This window comes from Dasypus novemcinctus, chromosome 22 (assembly GCF_030445035.2).
Source record: "Dasypus novemcinctus isolate mDasNov1 chromosome 22, mDasNov1.1.hap2, whole genome shotgun sequence".
NCBI classification, from domain to species: Eukaryota; Metazoa; Chordata; class Mammalia; order Cingulata; family Dasypodidae; genus Dasypus; species Dasypus novemcinctus.
Genome location: NC_080694.1, coordinates 12,627,212 through 12,651,002, shown reverse-complemented (window position 1 = coordinate 12,651,002; position 23,791 = coordinate 12,627,212). Strand labels below are relative to the sequence as shown.

At 34.8% G+C, this 23,791-nt stretch overlaps 1 protein-coding gene across 1 annotated transcript; it reads left to right on the top strand.

The window, feature by feature from the left end:
- The first annotated feature begins 1,628 nt into the window (after positions 1 to 1,628).
- On the top strand, positions 1,629 to 2,582 carry LOC101437679 (olfactory receptor 2G2-like). The gene has a single exon (XM_004473016.2). It carries the CDS (start codon positions 1,629 to 1,631, stop codon positions 2,580 to 2,582), a length of 954 nt encoding a protein of 317 aa, XP_004473073.2.
- Positions 2,583 to 23,791: the final 21,209 nt, after the last annotated feature.

The following is a 23,791-nucleotide window of genomic DNA, read 5'->3' as shown; positions in this document are numbered from 1 at the left end:
ATAATGCTTAAGTGAATTTTGTTAATAAAATGGAGATATTAAGGGGATCTACAAAGGTCAGAGGGAAGAAAACAAGATTTATAAAGAAAAGGTCATATTTAGGACTGAAGGTGTCACAGAAGATCTATGTAAATAAAGAGGGTCTCTAATATTATAGATTCTTTTGTTCAATGTTATCCAAAATAATTAAAACATTATTTTCAAAATAATTTAATTGAAGTTATACTGCGGAAATTCAAATATATATATATATATATTTTGAAATTTTATTACAATATGATATAATTGAATTGCTTTGAAATAAATTAAATATTAATTATCATTACCAGAGATTACATTCAGGATAATTAGAAAGTTTTTTTCCAACTATACATTTAGGCACCTCTTCATTTGACAATGATGTCAACTATCTACTAGTTGACTTAAGCTGTTTCAGACTCTCTTGTGAAAATCAAAGAGGTATAAATTGATGGATATAACTTGTATGGACTGCTAAATTGATTTTTGAGAAAGTACCATGGACTTGGATCCTGTGAAATCACCAGCTATTGTGAATAAACAGACATACAATTTAGTCAAATCAAAGAGTTAAAAACAAAGGTTTTGGGAATGTATAATATTAAAGGACTATTTTATTTTTCAGCAGAATTGAGGGAAGTCTCCTTAGTAACATTAGATTAGAAGAAAGGCCTGGTCTTTTTATAGTATCTCCCATAACTAATAGCTTACTGAGCAGTTTCATTTCATAAATCAGATATGATTTCTTCATTTGGAAGGAAAGATCCTTTTACATGCTTACTTCCTTTACCAGGAAGCACATTTCATATTCACATTTTGAATGAGGGTTAGAATGCAAAGGATTCCAGGAAAATAATTTTAAAAAGTTAGCAATATGAAAATAACAGGTACCATTTCATTTCCTAAAAATCAAAAGGTCCTTTGGACCCTGAAAAAGAAAGCAGGTAAAAATCAAGAAAAACATTAAAACAACAACAACAACAACACTGGGAGAAGGAAGAGGAAATGAAGATAGTGAGTGGAATCAAAATCAACTTTGCCATGGATTCAGAAGAAATGCATCCAAGCTTTGCCTTTCTCAGTAAACAGATGCCTTTAAGCAGGTTATGTAAGCTCTTAGGAGCTATTTTTCAGTAAATGATAATCACATCTAATTTATTTCAACCATGTAACCTTTCTACAATTCTTGATGAGGAGGGACAATTCTCCATAACAGAAAATGTCTTAAAAATTCACTTTTCTGTCTTTTGCTGGAATTACCTGAATTTCCTCCTTTCTGTTACTAGAAAGATAAATTAATATAAGGAGGCAAATTTGGTGGCATTGGAAAGAAGCAATGGTCTAAAGTTTTTCCTAGAGTAGATGATGGTGTTTGTTAATATGCCAATTGTTTTATACTTTGAAGAATATTAGAAGACAACTAAGAAGTGAAATGAGTAGAATAAACACATTAGGAAAATGGATTGATATAAGTACTAGCTCTAAGGACATAAACTCTTACCAATTTAACATAGGACACTTTTATGAGAGGTGCATTGTCACTAACTTGACCTTGTATAATATGCCATCTTTCTCAGCTATGCCTCAGCATTCTGGAAACTACTTTTCAAATGGGGATGATGAGGAGTACCAATGAGAGCAGCCTGACAGGTTTCACCCTGTTAGGGTTTTCTGATTATCCTCAGTTACAGAAGGCTCTATTTATAGTCATCTTGACCTTGTATTTACTAACCATCTTGGGTAACACTACCATCGTACTGACATCTCGTCTGGAACCCAAACTTCACACACCGATGTATTATTTCCTTTCTCATCTCTCTTTCCTGGACCTATGCTTCACCAGCAGTGTGATTCCTCAGCTCCTGGTAAACTTGAGGGATTCCATGAAAACGATTACTTATGGTGGCTGCATTGTTCAACTCTATGTCTCCTTGGCACTGGGTTCCACGGAGTGTGTTTTGCTCACGGTGATGTCCTACGATCGCTATGTTGCTGTCTGCCGTCCCCTCCATTACTCTGTCTTTATGCATCCCTGTCTCTGTAAGATCCTGGCCTCTACGGCATGGCTCAGTGGGGTGGCCACCAGCCTGGTACAGTCCACGCTCACTCTTCAGCTGCCCTTCTGTGGTCATCACCAAGTGGACCATTTCTTTTGTGAGGTCCCTGTGCTCATCAAGTTGGCTTGCAAGGACACCACTTTCAATGAGGTTGAGCTTTTTGTGGCTAGTGTCCTCTTCCTTGTAGTACCCGTCTCCTTCATCCTGGTTTCTTATGCCTACATTGCCCAGGCTGTCTTGAAGATCAAATCAACCTTCGGGAGACAGAAAGCTTTTGGGACCTGCTCTTCCCACCTGTTAGTGGTCATCATCTTCTATGGAACCATCATCTTCATATATCTGCAGCCATCCAAGAGCAAATACAAAGATCAGGGAAAGTTTGTTTCCCTTTTCTACACTGTGGTGACCCCTATGCTGAACCCTCTTATTTATACTCTGAGAAACAAAGAGTTTAAAGCAGCTCTTAAAAAAGTTCTAGGGAATATTCTGTGTATAAAATTAACATGAATCTCAAAGAATGCCTAAAAGTGATATTGTGATGAAAACCTTCCAGAAGGACCACACATTGGCCATTTTATTCCATTTTCTTTTAATTAGTTGCTTACTCAATTTTTAACATTGGAAAAATATTATGGAATATATGCACCTAGTCCTGACTCCACTATGACCCAACACAGCATACAGTTAGTATTTACTCAATCTACATTTCAGTGTCTTTTCTTCAGAATATATTATTTAAGTAGCAAATCTGAGATTACTTTTAAGTGCTAAACCCTTTACAAGATTAAGGTGATCATATAAACATTCAAGGCATTCATAAGGTCATTTGTCCTGCCCATTGATCATTTATGACAATGCAGTTGTTCAGTCTTGCAGATGCCCCATAGCTATAGATGTGCAAGTAGCTTAATTCTTTCCAAAGTTTCAGAGCTGGTTGTAGTTAGGATGTCTGAATCTTGAGCAAACTGTCATGAATCAAAAGACTTTTTATTTCACCCTATTAGAACCTGGAAGTGATGTGTAGAGGGACAAAATCACTATGAGAACTAAAGCAATGCATTAAAAATGGTGAACAAAGCACCTGGAAGGAACCCAGTTCCCTAATTGTATAGTTGAATATATAGTTGAATCAATGAACCATTTCTAACTGCCTAACTATGAATTCTCTTTCCTGAGATGAATCACAGCTCTAGAATATTTTGTGTCTTGAAAACACAGGCAATAAATAAAATTTGTTAGTGGTTTTAAAACTTATATTTTATATATAAAACATCTTATCTTTATTTTGAATTTTATTTTCTGAATAAAATCTGAATCAAAGATCTTTCACTATTTACTATTAAACACTGATAATCATTTCTCATGATTTTACTCTAAGTAGTCTATTCATGTGCATTCCTTTTCTGAAAATGAAGAACATTTACATATTGATTTTGGGAAATTCTGTGTGAATATGTGAGTCTACATTCTACTTCCTTGCATGATGGCAAGAACTGGGTTGTATACTCTATTGTAAGCAACAATAGTGGGTTCCAACAAAATCAAAATAAAGAAACATTTTAGTGAGGTGGGAAAAAAGATTCTCATTTAGAGTGGGAATTTCTTGTAGATCCAAGTGTGTTAATCATTTCTTTTAAAGAGTAAGCAAATCAAGGAATGACTGACCCATCACTTATGACTTCTAAGAAGCTGAGAAAGAAGTTGTCCCAGAGAAACTAGAAGGATGTTAAAGTTTAACTCAACTAAAGAAAAGTTTTTAAAAGTCATATATATAGCGAGATTAGCGTGCTTTTATAACTGAAGTAAATTTAAAATTATGAAAATATTAAAGGAACAAAATAAAATGTAACATGGCTGGACCAAAGATTTATAGTTGAGGTGAGAAGACAGAAAACAGTCTGAATTGATGAAGTAATGAAGGGTCATGTATGCCAGATAAGGAGGTGGAACAGTACAAAATAGGAAGCAAAACTCTTGTAGTTAGAAAGATTTATATTGTAGAAGTATCACCCAGTTTAATGTTTTTATTTATAAAACCTGCTCCTCCTGTCACTGTCTGGGCAGGGGACAGCATCTGAGAAACTTTCCTCCATGCAATCCCTCGATTACCCAAACCTGGTGTCAGACCCAAACTTTGAGAATTAATTTGTCATGAGAGTTGCTGATAACTGATTTCCCAACTTCTCTTGGATGCACGTTGTGAAGAATGCAGAGGTAAAAATTTGAGGTTAACCCATGAATTATGATGATGCATGTTTGTTAAAATTTTCAAATGCCAGATTCATTGAAGGGATTTTTTAAAAAAAATGTTCTGTAATAATTTTTATTCCCAATCAATATTACCACAAGACACACTGTTGTATCTTGTATGAGGCAACATAAAAATAAAAATCAGGCTATGTCTTTGGAGTTGAGAAATTTCAAGAAAGTCTTAACCAATATAGGGATCATGTAAGAACCTGGATATTTAAAGAGGTATAGAATTTAGATGTATAAAAATGTCTACATTATTTCAACATGTCAACTAATGTTAATGTAGTGAAAATAACACCAGACATAGAAAAGATGTCTTCAGTTTTAGGCCTAATAATTCTTATAACAAGTGCAAATCTCTACATTTATTTTTGACTCATTTTACCCTTTACTTAATGAGGTAAATGTATTAGCACATAAGAGATCTTCTTTCAGCTTAAAATTTGCAACTACTATTGGAGGTTGAAGAATCAATAAGGTGTGCTCATATTTGAGAAATATTTAGGTGTTACTTGTAATTGGGGGACTTGATATAAAGGATAAAAAGATAACCTTAATGACAGTCACATCAGTGATGGGTCTAAGTTTCTACCTTGCATACATTGGGCTGATGATGATGCCAGTTACTTTTAGAAGAAACATAATATTGAAAGTAAGAGCTTAGATTTGAACAAATGTCATTTGGGGTGTTTCTCAATTGGAGATGCTGATTTGAAAGTTGAGTATGAGGATCTGGTCCTCACTAGAGGAATGTACTCATAATTAATGTAGTGATTAGTAGATGGGTTCACTTAGGGAGAGATTTAGTCATGATAAGAGTTGAGGATGATGGATTGATGTTTGAATAATCCAACATTTAAAGGTTTGGGGGAGAAGAATAAGATTACAAAGGAGACAGTAAACCTAAACTTACCTCTAGATGATTTTACTATGAAATTTCTTTGCACTAATAAGTAAAGATGTTGCTAGTTCTAGGGAGTTATATGATGCAGATAATCCAAGTTACAGGTAGAAGGATTAGCTTTAAAGGGGATGACAGAGATGTCCTTTCTTGTAACTGGAGAGAAGGAGCAAGGAGGCAACACAAAAAAGTTGTTTGTTTATTTTTTTATGTTTGGAATCTGATAGTTTCCTTTACAAAGTAGGAAGTCACAGAATGATGCTGTATCAAAAGCAGAATACTCCTCATTAGGGAAATATGTATATCCATTCTCCCTATTTGATCCCCTGGAGTTAGTTACTTCCTCTGCTAATTGCCTGCTGGGGACACAGGTTACCTCAGAAGATTTAGTAAATATGAATAAACATGAGTTTACCATAAAGGGATCCTGTCCACTTCAGATCTCCCTCTCTTCCAAGTCTCATTATGACTAAAACAGTTTCTTCAGGCTTTGTTCTTGTGAGAAATATGAGTCTTCAATAGACATTGTTTTGAAGCTAAGGTGCCTGGTGAGTCAGGACCAGGTTTGACACAGAAACACAAAGCTTAGAAAATGCTATATAATGAGCTTTCTGATGATTTGGGGAATACCAACACATTTATATAGCTCTGGTAGTAAGACTTCAGTTGAATTTAGGATTACTTGAGTGTACTTGTTTTGAATGGATTTATAAAAGTTATTGAAATAGCAGCCTTATAGTTTTCTATCCCTGCTGGACATGTTTTGTCATTAATGTAACATGAAATGTTGAGTGAGAAAGTTAAAGTATTTGGATTTCAGGTTCTTTTTTCTGCAATTAGGGGGATGTGGCAATTTTCTGTTGCTATTCACTAAGTACAAGGTAGTGTCTTGCAACAAAGTAGTACAACTGATATTTTCAATTTAAGTTGTCTGTTACAGGAAAAACATAGAGATGATAGATGATAAATAGATACATAGATATATAGATACATAGATACATAGATACATCTAAATAGATATAGAGCCCTAGATACAGAGAGGACAGATGATAGACAAATAGCTACTTAGATACATAAATAGTTGCATAGATATTTACATAAAAAGATACATAGGTGGATACAAACAACACTCTGGAGCACTCAATTCAATGTGATAGTCTTCTGTAAAAAAATTAATTAGAACTTCATTAACGTTCTACAACTCAAGCTGTATGTCAGTGCAAGCCTTTGAGCTCAGTACTCTTCAACCTCAAATGGAGGAATAGTGTAAGTACAATGCCACTAAAATGAATTATTAGGTTTGGTTTTATTGAGAAAATAAAATGCTTTCCAGAGCATTTTTCATTATTGGCTTTGTTAACATTATGGTCTCATTTGTCAGTTTCCTCAGAGAAATGTGATTGTATGTTATTGATGCTTGCAGGGGTCAGTGAGTTGAGGGATAGAACAGCATAAATCGAATGTACACTGCAGAGAACAGTTGCTTAACATCAAATCAGGCCTTTGTCTCCTCAGGTGGGTAACTTTAAAACACATGAGCAGATATTGAGAACTCTAAAATCATAGGTCTTGTGCTTTCCCCTAAAGGCAGGGCAGACACAGAGGAATAAGACATTTGGTAAATGGTAAAGAGGAGGTGTAGAAATAGTAATATTCATTCACTACTGGGGCCAATGAAAATTGGAGCAGACACTGTGGAGGACAGTTATGTTGTTTCTCAGGAATCAAAGTATAGAATTGCCATATGATCCAACAATCCTGCTACTCATTATATATCCAGATTTACTGAAATCAGGGACATGAACAAATATATACCCACCAATGTTCATAGCTGCATTAATTCACAATTGCCAAAAGTTGGAAGCATACCAGATGTTCATCAACAGAAGAATGAATAAAATGTGGTATGTACATATGATGGAATTTTATTCAATTGTAGTAAAGAATGAAATACCGATACACACAAAAATTTGGATGAACATTGTAGACCTTAAGTTTAGTGAAATAAGTCAGACACAAAAGGACAGATATTGCATGAGTTATAATGTATTTTTTTTTGTTGTTGTTGTTGTTTTTTTTTTTTAATTTTTTTGTTTTTTATTGACTTTGTAATAATATTACATTAAAAATATATATGTGAGGTCCCATTCAACCCCACCCCCCCACCCCCCCTCTCCCCCCCCCCCCCAACAACACCCGTTCCCATCATCATGACACATCCATTGGATTTGGTAAGTACATCTTTGGGCACCTCTGCACCTCATATACATTGGTTCACATCATGGCCCATACTCTCCTCTATTCCATCATGTAGGCCCTGTGAGGATTTACAATGTCCGGTGATTACCTCTGAAGCACCATCCAGGGCAGCTCCATGTCCCGAAGATGCCTCCACCTCTCATCTCTTCCTGCCTTTCCCCATACCCTTTGTCCATTATGTCCACCTCCATTTTTCTGTTTTTTATCCCCATGATTTCTGTTTCTTTTTAAATGTTCAAATACTTATCTATGCTCACAAATTTTCCTCCCATATCCTTCAACTCTATATCCACCATTAATTTATTTCTATCCAAATTTACCTTCATCTTCTTCAAATGATAAAGGAGACTTGTTTGTACTTCTGGATTTATTTTTCCAAATTCTATGTCTTCTCTGAAGTTTTTTTATTCCCTTGACTTAGCCATATCTTCCTGTTTCTTAGTATGACTTACAACATTTTTCCTGATGACTGGGCATCTGAATATTTTGATGTGTTAATAGAGAAGGTTGCTTTTTCCCTCATGCCTAGAGTTTAATTGCTAATTGGCTTTTTATAGCCTTTTCTTTGATGCTCAGTCCATCTTATTTTGGACCTTAAGTGTAGACTCTCTTTAACTGTTTAGATTTTCTCAGCTCTTCTGCACCTGATGCTTGCCTTAGACATGTAGTTCAATTTTTAAAATTGTTCTTTTATGCACAATTGTTTCATTCATGAGAGAGTGTTTACATCCTTCTCACCCTTCTCTGGGTATCACGATCATGCTCTATTTATTTTGTGTGTGTGCAGTGTTTTATCTTCAGCTCCTGTGATTTGTGTAATTTCAATCAAAACTCAATGTCTCTTATCCATTCTGAGACACATTCTTCCATCCAGCAGTTCAGTCTCCATACCATTTTTGTGTTCATGAGGCTTTTATGATTTGGGTTTCTTATCTGTTAGTGTATCACACTATATAGAGCCAAATTGGGTCAATCCCGAAAGGTTTGTTTTGTATTAGGTGGTCCAGCAAACAGAAAATAGATTATTTGTACCTCTTGCCAACAGTTCTGCCAAGCTCTCTTGTTAGCCTTGTATTACTTTTATATGTAACATCCCTTTGCCACATATATTCCATCTTGGGTCTCTGGAGACTTGGGTCTCTCTGCTTGGATATGCATGGGGTTCTTATTACTATGACACTCATAATGGAATCACTTCATCAGTTTATTTTTTAATTAAAAATATTATTTAGTTACCTCCTGAAAGACTTCTTGTTCCTCAAATGTAACCTCTCTGTAAGCCAAAATCAGCATATAAATGCACTAGTTTCTCCCCAATGTTGGATATGAATCTCAGGGATGAACCTCCATGACACCAAACTCTGACTAGAAATGTATCTGAAAAGATACCTTGAACAAAAGTGGGAAATATTAAATACAAATGAGTTTTTATGGCTAAGATATTTTATGCTGAGTAGGGAGGTCATTCCAGATATTATGCTTGTGCATGTCTCAGCTGGATATCATTGACTGCCACAGTAAACAATGTCTCAAACATTGGAGCATCTAGACAGGGCAGACACATTCAAGAATTTAGCACCTGTCAGTGGGTCTTACTTTGAAATTTATATTCCCCCATAAAACAAAGTAAAACTTGTTTATAATTTCCCAATTCATGGATTTTCTGCCCAGTTCATTGAACCTACGATTAACACAATACTTGTTAAGTATATGTCTCAGAAATATAAATCATTTGTCTGTTCTTATACCAGCTGAGCCATGAATCTCAGCAGAGTTGCAATACCATTCTTCATTTCATGGGACTCACCCAGGACAATTAATAAAAAGATGATGATGGACAACACCCATCCCAAAAATCAGTGTATCTGCAACTGCAAGCAAGACAATTCCATTCATCTGTCCCATGGGATTTAATCCCCCTCTCCATAAGAAACAGTGGGCATCACCATCCCAAAATGCTCACGATAGAGGAATCAACAAACATAAGGGGTAAATGCAATTATGGACTCGAGTAGATTTTTTCCCTAGCAATTGAAGAACTTGTGTCATTGATCTGAAGGCAGTGGCCACCTATATTTCCTAGGGGAGGGAGAGGGAAGAAAATGTGTAACATGTGGGCATTTTTGGGACATTGGAATTGTCCTGCATGACATTATAATGATGGATAAAGGCCATTATTCATTTTGTCAACACCTATAAAACTGGGCAAAGTGTAAACTATAATATAAACTATAGACCATGGCTAGTAGCAATGCTTCAATATGTGTTCATCAATGGTAACAAGTGTCCACACTAATGAAAGATGTTGTTAATGTAGGAAACTGTGGGATGGGGAGGGGTTGGGTATATGGGAATCCTCTATATTTTTTATGTAACATTTACGTAATCTAAAGCTCCTTTAAAAATAAAAATGATTTAATATATATATTCTTTATAGTAGAAGTTGTAGATTTGCAGAATAATCATGCACAAAATACAGGATTTCCATAGAACATTCTAACAACCACAACTTATATTTGTGTGGAAAATTTGTTAAAATTAATAATAGGACATTTTAAAAATTGTACTTTTAACAATACTCCTTGGTTAAACTTAGCATGCACTATTGTGTGTAGTTTAATTTCACAGATTTTAAAAATAATTTTATTGTCACCATATATACAATGTAAAATTTCTCCTTTTAATCACATTCAAATATATATTGTAGAGTTGTCAAGTACATTCACTATGTTGTGCTATCTTCAGAACAACCCATTACCAAAATATTCCCATCATTCCAAATATGAACTTTATGTGTTCTAAGGCTTAACTTCACATTCCCTATCCACAGCCCATTCATTTGTATCCTGTAGTCTAGATATCGACAGTAAGGATTTGCTTATTATGATTGTTTCAAATTGATAAGATCATACAATATTTTTCATTTTGCATCTGGCTTATTATACTCAACAATATATCATCAAGATTCATCAATGTTGTTGAAATTTATCAAGACTTTATTCCTTTTTTATGGCTAAACAATAATCCTTTGCATGTTTATACCACATTTGTTTAGTCATTCATCAGTTAATGGGCACTTGGGATGCTTCCATCTTTTGGCAATTGTGAATAATGATGCTATGATCATTGGTGTGCAAATATCTGTTTGAGTCCCTGCTTTCAATTCTTTTGGGTGTAAAACTATTAGTAGGATCTCTGGGTCATATGGTAGTTCTATACTTGGCTTTATTTTGAAGTGCCGAAGTCTCTTCAATGGCAGCTCCAACATTTGGCATTGCCACTTGCAATAAATGTTGTTCTCATTTCTCTGCACCTTTTACAACCCTTGTTATTCCCATTTTGTTTTCTTTAGTAGTAGCCTTTCTCATAGGTGTGAAATGGTATCACATTGTGGTTTTGATTTGCATTTACAGGACGGTTAATGATGTTGAGCATCTTTTTATGTGCTTTCTGGCTATTTTTATATCTTCTTTGGAGAGCTAGCCAAGAAATTTGCCAATTTTAATTTTTTTTTTTGTCATTTTGTTGTAATGTTGATGACTTATTTATATGTTATCTTGATATTTAACCTTTATTGAATAAGTTGTTTTCAAGTACTTCCTCAAATTTTGGGGGCTGCCATTTTACTATAATAATAATGTCCATCGCAAAAAAGTGTTTTTAATTTTGATGAGGTTTCATTTCTCTAATTTTTTCTTTAGTCTTTGTGCTGCAGGAGTAAGCCTAAGAAACCACTGTTTAACACATAGTCGTGAAGATGCTTTCATATATTTTATTCTAAGACTATGATAGTTCAGGTTCTTATAATTAAATCTTTAATTCATTTGGAGTTAATTGGTGTGTAAGATGTAAGTTAAAGGTCCTCCCTCAGTTTTTATTTTGCAAATGAAGATCCAGTTTTCCAGTAACATTTGTATAAGAAACTGTTCTTTCCAACTTGAATGGCCTTTGTGCCGTTGTTAAAAATCTGCGGGCTGTGAATTGAAAGGTTGCTTTCTAAGCTCTCCATTTATTTTCTTTGGTCTATGTATCTCTTCTTGTTTTGATTACTGTGGCTTTGTAATAGGTTATAAAATCAGGAGAAATGTGAATGTTACAAATTCATTTTCCATTTTCAAGGTGGCTTTAGGTATTTGGAAACCCTTATCCTTCCATATATTTTTGATTAGTTTTATTTCATTACTGCAAAGACGATTGTTGGAAATGTTATTGTTTTGATTTGAATCTATAAACTGCTTGGGGTAGGACTGACATCTTAAAGATATTCAGTCTTCTAGTCCACAAATACAGAAAGTACTACATCACTCTTTTTATCATTAATTAAGGTGTTAACTGTGGGTTTTTCATATATGCCCTTTATCATAATAAGGAAGTTTCCTTCCATTCCAAATATTCTAAATGTTTTACATTAAAGAAGGTGTATTGGATTTTGTCAAATGTCTTTTCTGCACAATTGAGATGTAATTTTTTCCTTCATTATGTTAATGTGATATTAATTTTCTTATGTTGTGATTATGTGCAATTTTTTCCTTGATTGGGTTAATGTGATATATTAATTGATTTTCTTATGTTGAATCTATCATTTTTTACAAGGATAAATCCCGCTTGATCCTCTTGTATAATTCTGTTAAAACTTTTTAATTTAATTTAATTTAATTTTATTTTATTTTATTTTGTTGATCTATATTCAAAAGAGATATATAGGGTATATAGATAAGTTCAGATGTTTGCTGGATATTTTCATAGTGGGTAGAGTTACACACAACAGCTGAGGGAGTACTGAGTTCCCATTCTTGGGAGTTCTGTTACATTCCCCAATGGAACAGCAACAATCCCCCAAGTGCAAAGGCAAAGACCAGTGAAGAGATGGTCAGGTGATGGGCCCTTGATAATAATGACTATGCATATGAGCCCATGTGCTTGAAATTTAAACTAGGTCTAGAGCTGCAGGGTGCCTAAGAGTTACCTCCTTAGGGCCTTCATGTTTCTTAAATGTGGCCACTCTCTAAGGCAAGCTCAGCATGTAAATGCACTACTATCCCCACAGTGTGGGACATTACTCCTAGTAATGATCCTCCCTGATGCCAAGGGATTACTACCAATCACCAGCTGGTGATGCAACTAGAAAAAAGATCAAGAATAAAAGATGAAAATGATAAATACGAATGAGTTTGTATGACTAAGAGACTTCAAACTGAGTCAGGGGATCATCAGAGGGGTCATGCTTATGCACATCTCAGCATACACCAACGGGGTTGGTGTGTGCTAAGGAAACTTGAATCTCTGGACTTTCCATATGCAACCTGGATCCTGAGTCTCAGCAGAGTTGCAACAGCTACTCTCCAGTGCATTGGACTTACTCAGGTAGTTAAGAGGGAGGTGAGGATTGTCAACCACCACACCCGGGAACCAAGAGTCTACAACTGCAAGCAAGAGATTCCCATCCATCAGCCAAGTGGAATCTAAGCCCCTCTCAATTTAGAGGTGGAGTGGACATCACCATCCCAGGGTCCTCAGGATGGAGGAGTAAATTATGGATTAGAGTGGACTTACTGGTATTCTACTATAGAATTTTTGCAGCTCTAGCAATGGAAGACATTGATTGTATCATTGATGTGGAGACAGGGGCCATGGGTGTTGCTGAGGGCAGGGAGAGGGAAAAAGAGGTGTGATATGGGAGCATTTTTGGGACTTGGAGTTTTCCTAATGATATTGCAGGGACAGACAGATCCAAGATATTACATATCCTGCCATAACCCACTGAATGGACTGAGGGAGAGAGTAAAATATAACATAAACTATAATCCATGTGGAGTGGCAGTGCCCCAAAACGTATTTGTCAAATGCAGAAATGTGCTACACTGATCAAAGAAGTTGTTGATGTGGGAGGAGTGTGTGGGGGAATGGGGAATGGGAGGGAACTTCTTATATTTTTAATGTAACATTTTGTGGGCTCTATGTATCATTTTAGTTAAGATAATAAAAAAGAGATATAGTCCTGTAGATTTCTTTTGTTGTGGTATCTTTATCTGTCATTGGCATGAGCGCATTGTTGGCAACTTAGAATACATTAGGGAGTGTCCTCTTCTATTTAATTTTTTGGAAGTATTTGAGCAGAAATGGAGTTAATATTTGTTGCCATGTTTTCTATAATACCCCTGTGATGCGATCTTGTGTTGGGCTTTCCTTCCTGGGAGGTATTTGATTACTAATCCAAGTTCTTTACTAGTAATAACTTGGATGAGATCTATTTTTTTTCTTGCATCAATGTAGGAAGTTTGAAAGTTAATAAGAATTTGTCTAGATTTGCCAATTTATTGGCATACAGTTTCTCATAGTATAACCTTATAGTCTTATATTTACCTGGTTTGGCAATATTTTCCCCTTTTTCATTCATGAATTTCCATATAATAAATTTAATTTATAAAGAAGTTTTAGATTGCATAAAAGTTACACTGAAAGTATAGGGGATGCCCCTACCCCAACCTCTCCCCTTCCCACATTTTCCTCAGTTAATAACATCTTACATTATTGTGGTATGTTCACTATAATTGTTGAACAAATATTGAAGCATTGCTACTATCCAAGGTCTACAGTTTACCATATGGTTTGACTTTTCATTTTTCATTTTTCTTTTTTTGTGTGTGCACTGGTGCTGGGTATTGAACCTGAGTCATCATATGTGGGAAGCCAGCACTCACCCACTGAGCCACATTGGGTCCACCATGTTTTTAAAATTTGATTGTTGTTTGTTTTGATTTATTTTGTTTTGATGCACTGAGGACCAAATCCAGGTCCTTCCACACTTCTCCCAGGTTTACAATTTTGAATGTACAATTTTATAGAATTTGACAAAATGCTATTTTTACCTACATCTGTATTTGCAATATAATGTAAAACAATTACAATGCCCCCAAAATGCCCTATGTTTCAACTGTTCTTTCCTCTGCCTCACAACAGCACCTCTTGTAACCACTCTATTTATATCAATGTTAAACTTTCTTTTGTTACAACAATACTTAGTCTACTTTGGTTCATTGTTGTATTACCCCCTTATATTTGCTCATTCCTCATGTCTCAAGATTTTGTTATGGTGATTCTTGCTTTGCATCAGAGTAAGAGGGGATTAGATTTTATCGGGTAAATTGAAAGAACTGTTTTGCTTGCATTTGGAGATTTTTTTGGGGATGGTGGACAGCAAGGTTCTTTAAATTTCATTTCCTTTTTATGGAAAAAAATCCTTTTTCCATTTTTGAACCACTTTCCTTGCAAATAGATTTGTTAAATGGCTTTTCCAGGTCTATATAAAAAATGTTGGGACTTATATTGAGATTGCATTGAATCTTTAAATCAATTTCGGTAGGATGTACATTTTAATGATATTTAGTCTTTGAATCCATTAACATGGAATATTCTTAGATTTATTTTTTTTAAGATTTATTTATTTATTTCTCTCCCCTTCTTCCCTCCCACCCCGGCTGTCTGTTTTCTGTGTCTATTTGCTGCATCTTCTTCTTTGTCCGCTTCTGTTGTTGTCAGCAGCACGGGAATCTGTGTTTCTTTTTGTTGCATCATCTTGTTGTGTCAGCTCTCTGTGTGGGTGGCAACATTCTTGGGCAGGGTGCACTTTCTGTCATGCTGGGTGGCTCTCCTTATGGGGCACACTCCTTGTGCACAGGGCTCCCCTATGCAGGGGACACCCCTGCGTAGCACAGCACTCCTTGCCCGCATCAGCACTGTGCATGGGCCAGTTTCACATGGGTCAAGGAGGCCTGGGGTTTGAACTACAGACCTCCCATGTGGTAGACAGACACCCTAACCACTGGGCCAAGTCTGCTTCCCTCTTTGATTTATTTAGATCTTATTTGATTTCTTTCAGTGATGCCATGTAATTTTCTGTGTAAAAGTCCTTTACATTCTTAGTTAAGTTGATTCATAGATATTTGATTCTTTTAGTTGCTTTTTGAAACAGAATTTTTTTCTTGATTTCATCCTCAGACTGCTTATTTTATTGTACAGAAACAATACTGATATTTGCATGCTGATCTTATATGCTGTCACTTTTCTGAAATTGGTTATCAGCTCTGAAAGCTTGTCAGATTTTTCAGGAAATACTACATATAGGATCATGGCATCTTCAATAGGAAGTGGTTCACTTCTATCTTTCCAATTTTGATGCTATTTATTTCCTTTTCTTGCCTAAGTGCTTGAGCAAGTATTTCTAAAACAATGTTAAGTAAGGTAATGACAGTGGGCCTGCTTGTCTTGTTCCAGATCTTAGAGGGAAAGGCTTTGGCATTACACTATTGAGTATGATGTTAGCTGTGGGTTTTTCATATATACCCTTTATAATGTGGAGGAAGTTTCCTTCCATTCCTATCTTTTAAAGTGTTTTCTTTGAGAAAGGATGCTGTATTTTATCAAATGCATTTTCTGCATTGATATAGATGATGATGTGATTTTGTCCTATGATCTGTTAATAAGGTGTATTTTAATGATTGATTTTCTTATATTGAAACATCCTTGCATGCCTGGGATAAAACCAACTTGATCATTATATCTATATCTATCTATATATCTATACATCTGTTATTTTTATAAATTATATATTATTTATATATAATTTATTTGATAAATTATTTAAATTAAATTATTTAAATTTATCAAATAAATTTGATAAAAGCTGGGATAAAACCAACTCAATCATTATATATATAATATAAATATAAAATAAATTTGATAATGTTTTGATAAAAGTAAGTTGGGATAAAGCCAACTTCATCATTTTATATATATATGTATATTATATAAATAATATTTGATGTGTTTTTGTATTCCAATATCAAGTTACCAAGGAGGAATTTTCATTTATGTAATTTAGAGTGATTTTTCTGTGTCCTTTTGTTATAGTGTTTTATGTGGCTTTGGTATTAGGATGATTTTGGCATCAAAAAATGTTAACTATTGCTCCCTCCTGTTCAATTTTTTGGAAGAGTTTGAGCAGGATAAGGTATAAGTTCTTTCTGGAATTATTGATAGAATTTATTTGTGTAGCCATCTGGTTCTGGGATTTTCTTGTTTGGGATTTCTGTGATTAATTCAATCTCAATACTTGTGATTGGTCTGATGAGTTCTTCTATTTTTTTCTTGTGTCTTTCTAGAAAATCATTCATTTCATCTAAATTGCCTGTCTTGTTGTCATATAATTGTTTAAAGCATCCTCAATTTATAGACTTTATTTCTGTGGGACTGGTGGTAATATCCCTTCTCTCATTGCTAATTTTATTTCCTGAAATTTTTCTCTTCTTTCCTTTGTTAGACCAGGTAAGCATTTGCCAATTTTATTTAAAAAACTGACTTACAGATTCAATTCAATCCCAATAAAATTTCAAACATTGTTTTTCCAGAATTGGAAAAGCCAATTATCAAATTTACTGGAAAACTTAAGTGGCCATAGATAACCAAAAACATCTTGAAAATTAAAACAAAAGTAGAGGAACCATGCTGCCTCTCTTTAAAGCATGCTACAAAGTTATAGTGGTAAAACTGTGTGGTAGTGGCATAAAGATAGATATACTGACACATGGACATGAATTGAGAGTTCAAAAATAGAACCTTGCATATATGGCCAAAGGATATTTGACAAGGCCATTAAGCCCATTAAACTGGGATAGAATAGTCTCTTCAACACATGGTGCTGGAAGAACTAGACATACATATACAAAAAGTACTAGAATCTCAATCTCACACCTTAAACAAAAATTGACTCAAGATGGATAAAAAACTAAGTTTAAGATTCGAGACCATAAAGCTCCTAGAAGACAATGTAAAGAAGCATCTACAAGATCTAGTAATAGGAAATGGCTTCATAAAATTTACACCCAAAGCACTAACACTGAAAGATAAAATAGATACATGGGGCCTCCTTAAAATTAAAATTCCTTGTGCTTCAAAGAACTTTGTCATGAAAGTGAAATGTCACCCTTCTCAACTGAGAAAATATTTGGTAACCACTTATCTGATAACGGTCTAATATCCAACATATATAAAGAAATCTTATATCTGAAAAATAAAAAATATACAACCCTTTTAAAAATGGGAATTGAATAGACACTTTAGTCACAAATGAGACTTGAATAGACACTTTTCAAAAGAGGGAATACAAATTACTAAAAAACACATAAAAATGATCAACATCACTAGTGATCTGACCCAGATCCTACCCCTCTGTTGCAGGACCCTCCCACTTGCATAATCCACCCCTGGCCAAACACTGAGGTGAAGGTAGGCTGGCCATGCCTGTGGAGGGGAGGGGACTTGGCCCTCAGGGCACAGTCACAATCTCTTCCCCTTACTGTCCACTCCCTTTACTCAGTCACTGAGAAACAACTCTTCTCTTCAGCTACTCTAAAATTGAAAGGGGTCCACCTTGGGCACCAAAAACAAAATTTCACATATATACATATGTGTGTGTGTGTGTGAGATTTATATATATATCACCCATACATATATATATATATACACATATACATACATATACATATATACATATACATACATATATACATATATATACATATATATCACTCATACATAAACATACATAAACAATAAGTGTACAGTCCTGAACTTACAAATAGACATATATAACATCATACAGGACTCTCCCACCTCACCCTACCACTAATATATTATTGTTAAACCTTTTTAACTAATGAGTAAAGAGCATTGTCAAAATATTACTACTAACCCAAAGTATTTTCCCACAACCCCCTATTATCTTTATATCATTTATATATGAACATACATAAATAGTATGTATACAGTAAAAGCTGTGAACTCACAAAGCAAACATGCATAACACCATAGAGAGATCCCATACGTCAACCCTCCGCCAACTCCTTGCATTGTCATGAGATATTTGTTACAAATTATGAAAGAATATTGTCAAAGTCTTACTACCAGTTAGAGTCCTTATCTTATATTTGGTGTATTTTCCCCCAACCCACCCTATTACTATTTTTAAATATATTTTTTTATGACAGAAGTTGTAAACTTATAAATCAATCATGCACTCATGCAGAATTCCCAAACAACACCCCTCTGTCTACACATCACACCATGGTGGAACATGTTACAAATAATATATCATCTGATTGTTATCACATCCATAGTGTACATTTGGCACACATTTTCCATACTGTCCCACTATCAACACAGTACATCTTTGGCATAGATGCAAAAATATTATATTATTATTGGTAACCATAGTCCATAGGTTACTCCAGTTGTATTTTTCCCATGCATTTTCACATTCCCACCACCCTGCAATAGTGATGAATATTTGCTCTAAATAGCAAAGGTCACTCTTGCATCTATACCATCAACCACATTTCTCAACCACCTCTTGGTTTACTGTGCTATTCTGTTCCTAGAATATTATCTAGAATTCTGTAAATTGGCACTTATATCCCTAGACTACTATTTTCAGCCACATCTCCATTTATAAACTAGCTGTAACTATATGTTACTATCACTCTATACATTTCCACAGTTTTACAGTAAAGTTAATTAAAACTGCTACATACCTTAAATATCAGTAGTCCAATCTCAGTACTCCTCTTATCTCTTTTAGGAATCCACCACCTACCACCAGGTCTTGAAGATATTTTCCTACAATTTCTTCCAGAAGCTTTATGGTTATTGATTTATTTTTAGGTTTTTTATCCATTTTGAGTTAATTTTTGGATAAGGTGTGAGATAGGAGTCCTCTTTCCTTCTTTAGGCTATGGATATCCAGTTCTTTCAGCACCATTTGTTGAATGGGCAATTCTGCCTGAACTGTGTAGGTTTGACAGGCTAGTCAAAAACCACTTGAACATGCACGTGAGGGTTTGTTTCTAAACCATCAATGTGGTTCTATTGATCTATGTGTCTGTCTTTATGCCATTACCATAATGTTTTTACCACTATAGCTAGGTAATATAATTTAAAATCTAATGAGGAGAGTTCACTTTTCCTTTTTAAGATGTTTTTGGCTATTCAGGACCACTTACCCTTCCAAATAAATTTGATAATCGTGTTTTCAATTTTTTTCTTAAAAAAAATGATGGTGGACTTTTTATTGGGATTGCATTGAATCTGTATATAAATTTGAGTAGAATTGACATTTTAATAATATTTAGTCTTCCAATCCTTGAGCAAGGAATGTTCTTCCAGTTATTTAAGCTTTTTAAAATTTCTTTTTAACGTTGAGTTGCAGTTTTCTGAATACAAGTGCTTTACATCATTGTTTAAGCTTATGCTTGGCTTTTTGAGTTGTATCTGTCATATTTTATTTTTTACAAATCTCTTAACACTTTTAGTTACTTTTATTGAAATAATCTTCATTTCTAGACTCTCTTCTAGGCCTCCCTCTCCTTTCTTTTCTTTTTAGGATCTACCACACCCTTTAGAATTTGCTGACAATCTGGTCTCTTGGTTAGAAATTCTCTCAGGTTCTGTTTATCTGTGAATATTTTAAACTCACCCTCCTTTTGGAAAGACAATCTTGCTGGATATACGATTCCTGGCCAGAAGTTTCTCTCTTGTAGTACCTTAAATATATCACAATATTTTCTTCTTGTATTCGTGGTTTCTGATGAGAAATCAGTGCTTAATCTTATTGGGTATCTCTTATATGTTATGCATTACTTTTTTCTTGCTGTTATCAGAATTCTCTGTCTCTGGCATTGGACATTCTGATGAGTATGTGTCTTGGAGTTGGTCTATTCAGATTTTTTCAGAAGGGAGTACATCGTGCTTCTTGGAAATGAATATTTATGTCCTTCAATAGGAGTAGGAAATTTTCAACCATTATTTCTTCAAATATTCCCTCTGCCCCTTTTCCCTTCTCTTCTTCTTCTGGGACACCCATGACACATACGTTTGCATGTCTTTTGCTGTCATTTAGTTCCCTAAGACCTTGTTCAATTTTTTCCATTCTTTTCTTCATCTGTTCATTTATATGATTGCTTTCAGAGGCCATTTCTTCAAGCTCATCAATCCTTTCTTCTGCCTCTTCAAATCTGCTATTATATGATTGCACTGTTTTAAATTTCATTTATTGTGCCTTTCATTCCCATAAGATCTGCTATTTTACTATATATACTTTCAAATTCTTCTTTGTGATCATCCAAAATCTTCTTAACATCCTTAATCTCTTTAGCCATCTCATTGAATTTATTAAGGAGATTTGTTTGAACATCTATGACTAGTTGTCTCAACTCCTTTACATCATCTGGAGGCTCATCTTGTTCCTTTAGCCATAGCTTCCAGTTTCTCGGTGTGAACTGTAAATTTTCATTGGATCCTTGGCACCTGACTCAGAATATTTATTCAGGGTACAATTTTTCTCTTTAGTTTAGTGCTTCCTGCCATTTCTCCTTTGCTGGTTGTGCAGTAGGAACCAAGGATGTAGTTGGTGCTATAAGCTATGGAAGCTTAAGCTTCCCTCATTACTCCAGGCAGTTTTGGTTTAAGATGACTGCAGTTGCCCCAGTAGACTTCTGATTATTCAGTCTGTGCCAGCCAAATGTACCTGTAGTTACCTGGATAGGCTGATGCTGGGCCCACCAGCCTCCCCCATGTCAGAAGTGGGGCTGAATCCTAGGTTGGGGCGGCAGGTTGATCTTGGTGTAAAAAACTGGTTCCTACCATGCCTGTAATTTTTGGTCAGCCCAGCTTACCCTCAGGCTGGGTGTGGAGTCAAAATGGTGGCTATGAGCATCTTTCCAACCCGGACAAGTTCAAACTTAACTGTTCTTAAGGTTATACTGTAGCCAGCCAAATCCACCAATCAGTAGCTGAAATTGGCAGCCAACCATCTCCTCTTCCCCTGTTTTTGTAAAATGGAGCCTCCAATTCCAGCCACAGAATAGCTCCCGGGGCAGCTCATGCTGCCAGAATAGGATAATCACCAGCCTCCATGTCTTGGCTGGTAATTTTCTGGAGAGGTTGGCACAGGTTCCCGCAGCTTCCTCCCTGCTGGAGGTGGCACCAGGGCCTAAGCTAGAGCTGCAATCTGATCTGGATGGAAAGAAGCCAGTCCCCACCAGCACTATGATTTTCAGTATGCCCCACTTCCCCTCATGCCAGCCATGGAGTTAAAATGGCAGCTCCCAGCCTCTTTCTGACTTGGGCAAGCTCAAATTTTAGCCATTCTCAGGGTTATATTTTAACCCACTGAATTTACTCATCAGTAGCTGAAATTGTTGACCAACCATCTCTTCATCTCCCATTTTTGGGAAGTGGAGCTTTCAATTCCAGCTGTGGCCCAGCTCCTGAGGTGGCTTGTTCCTCCAGTAGAAGATGGGCACCAGACTCCAGGTCATGGAACACTCTACTCAAGGATGTTGCAGAATGCTCTTCTGTTCTCCTGAAGCCCCAAATAGGTGCTTCAGCTAGCTCCAGAGAGCTCTGGGTGTTTACTAACTGCCCTGCAGCAGAAGCTGACTCTAGGACAGCCTTACAACACCTCCATCTTGCTGGTTTCCCTCATCCATATTTTTTAGGTAACTTTCATGTAATCTAAAACTTCTCTATAAATAAAGTTTATTATACGGGGAAAAACTGAAAATATGAATAGAATTTTAATAGGGTACCACAAATTATTTCTACTGTGAAACATTAATAATTGCATTAATGGTAAAAGACAAACCAGTAAATACATAGTCAATTTTCATATACAAAATTCTAAGCTCACAGTACTCTTACTAATTATTTTATTTTTATTGTTGTATTTCGAATGCCACAATTGTAATATCAGGTATTGTTATAAACTTTGTATTCTATGTATAAATATAAAATAATCCTGATAATTGTTTCATTATGTCATCTCTTTTGTTTCAAAATTCTTATTTTCCAAACTTTTTTGCCATATGCTTAGAAAATTCACAGAAGTGTTTGTACCTAAGTTACAGAAGAGACTAAGAAGGACATTACTTTTAAAGTGAAACAAAATGTAGTGCTGTTGAAATGTATAGAACAATTAATAAAGTCCATTTAATATTGTATTTTCTTAACAAATGCTTAAGAAACAATTCTATAGTGTTGACTTCCCTTTTTACCAAACATAATGTAAGGACTTAGGGACTTTTTCAGAAGCTGAGACTTCAGGACTTTGTTAATTTTTTGCCATTTTTAAAAAAATTTCTGTTAGAGTTGAAAAATTAACATTCAAATATATTTTGAGAGAGTCAGATGACAGCTTATTTTGACTGAATGAAACTCAAAATTTCATGAGTAATAAATCCACCCAGTTTTCTGATTAATAATTTTAGAATCTAATATATAAGATACAGGTATCCTGCTGAATCTTGGCAAAATCATTGGATTAATGTGGTCAAATATGGGAAATTCCTATAGGAAGGTGTTTTAGCAACACTGGATGAAATATATTTTTTAATTATTAAAAACAGTACTGATTTTTAAAAAAGATTGGTGATGCTTAATTATACCAAATGGATTGAATAAGCCTAAAGATTAGCTAAAAAATATAATTTAAATTTTATATATTCCTTAACTTGGATTAATTATGTCTCTACTATATTTATCCACCATCAGAAATTCTACTTAAAATCTTTACCTTGATTTTGATTATGGAGCAAAAATTTAGTAAGACATAGTGCCTGGTATTACTTAATTCAGTTCAAGATTTCCTGATACATTTCTTTTATGGTATATTAATGAAGTGTTGGCATGGACTATAATTTATAAAGGCCATCTACTTACACACAAGAACCCAAATAAAACATTTTATGATGAATATTCTTGAATCTAGTTGCTGGTCCAGTTTGTCTAGTTTGGACATAAAGTGGTATTAGTTACAATCTAAGGAAACAAATTGGCATGCATTAATTTTTCCAAACGTGAACAATTAGTTAGTGCTGATAAAGGAAACATTTACAAAAAGAAACCTAAGACCATTAAATTTTACTACTTCTCCTAAATATTAAGTTGTCACCTATAATAAATGTCTATCAGGTTTTAATCATTTCTTCACATGTATAATAATATTTACATTGATATATTTATATCTGTGTTATTTATAATTTAAAATATATAAATAAATTTATATTATGTTCATAACAGAAGACTCCATCTGTCCCTAAGTCAATTTAGAAAGTGAAATGGCATATTATGAATTGAATCCCATTCATTGTAGAAGTGTTTCTGGATCTTGAGTTAGCAGTGTGTGTTATATTGGAATGAAGAAATTCATTGAAACACAATGTCAAATAATCTCACCTTTTTTCCTGAGCAC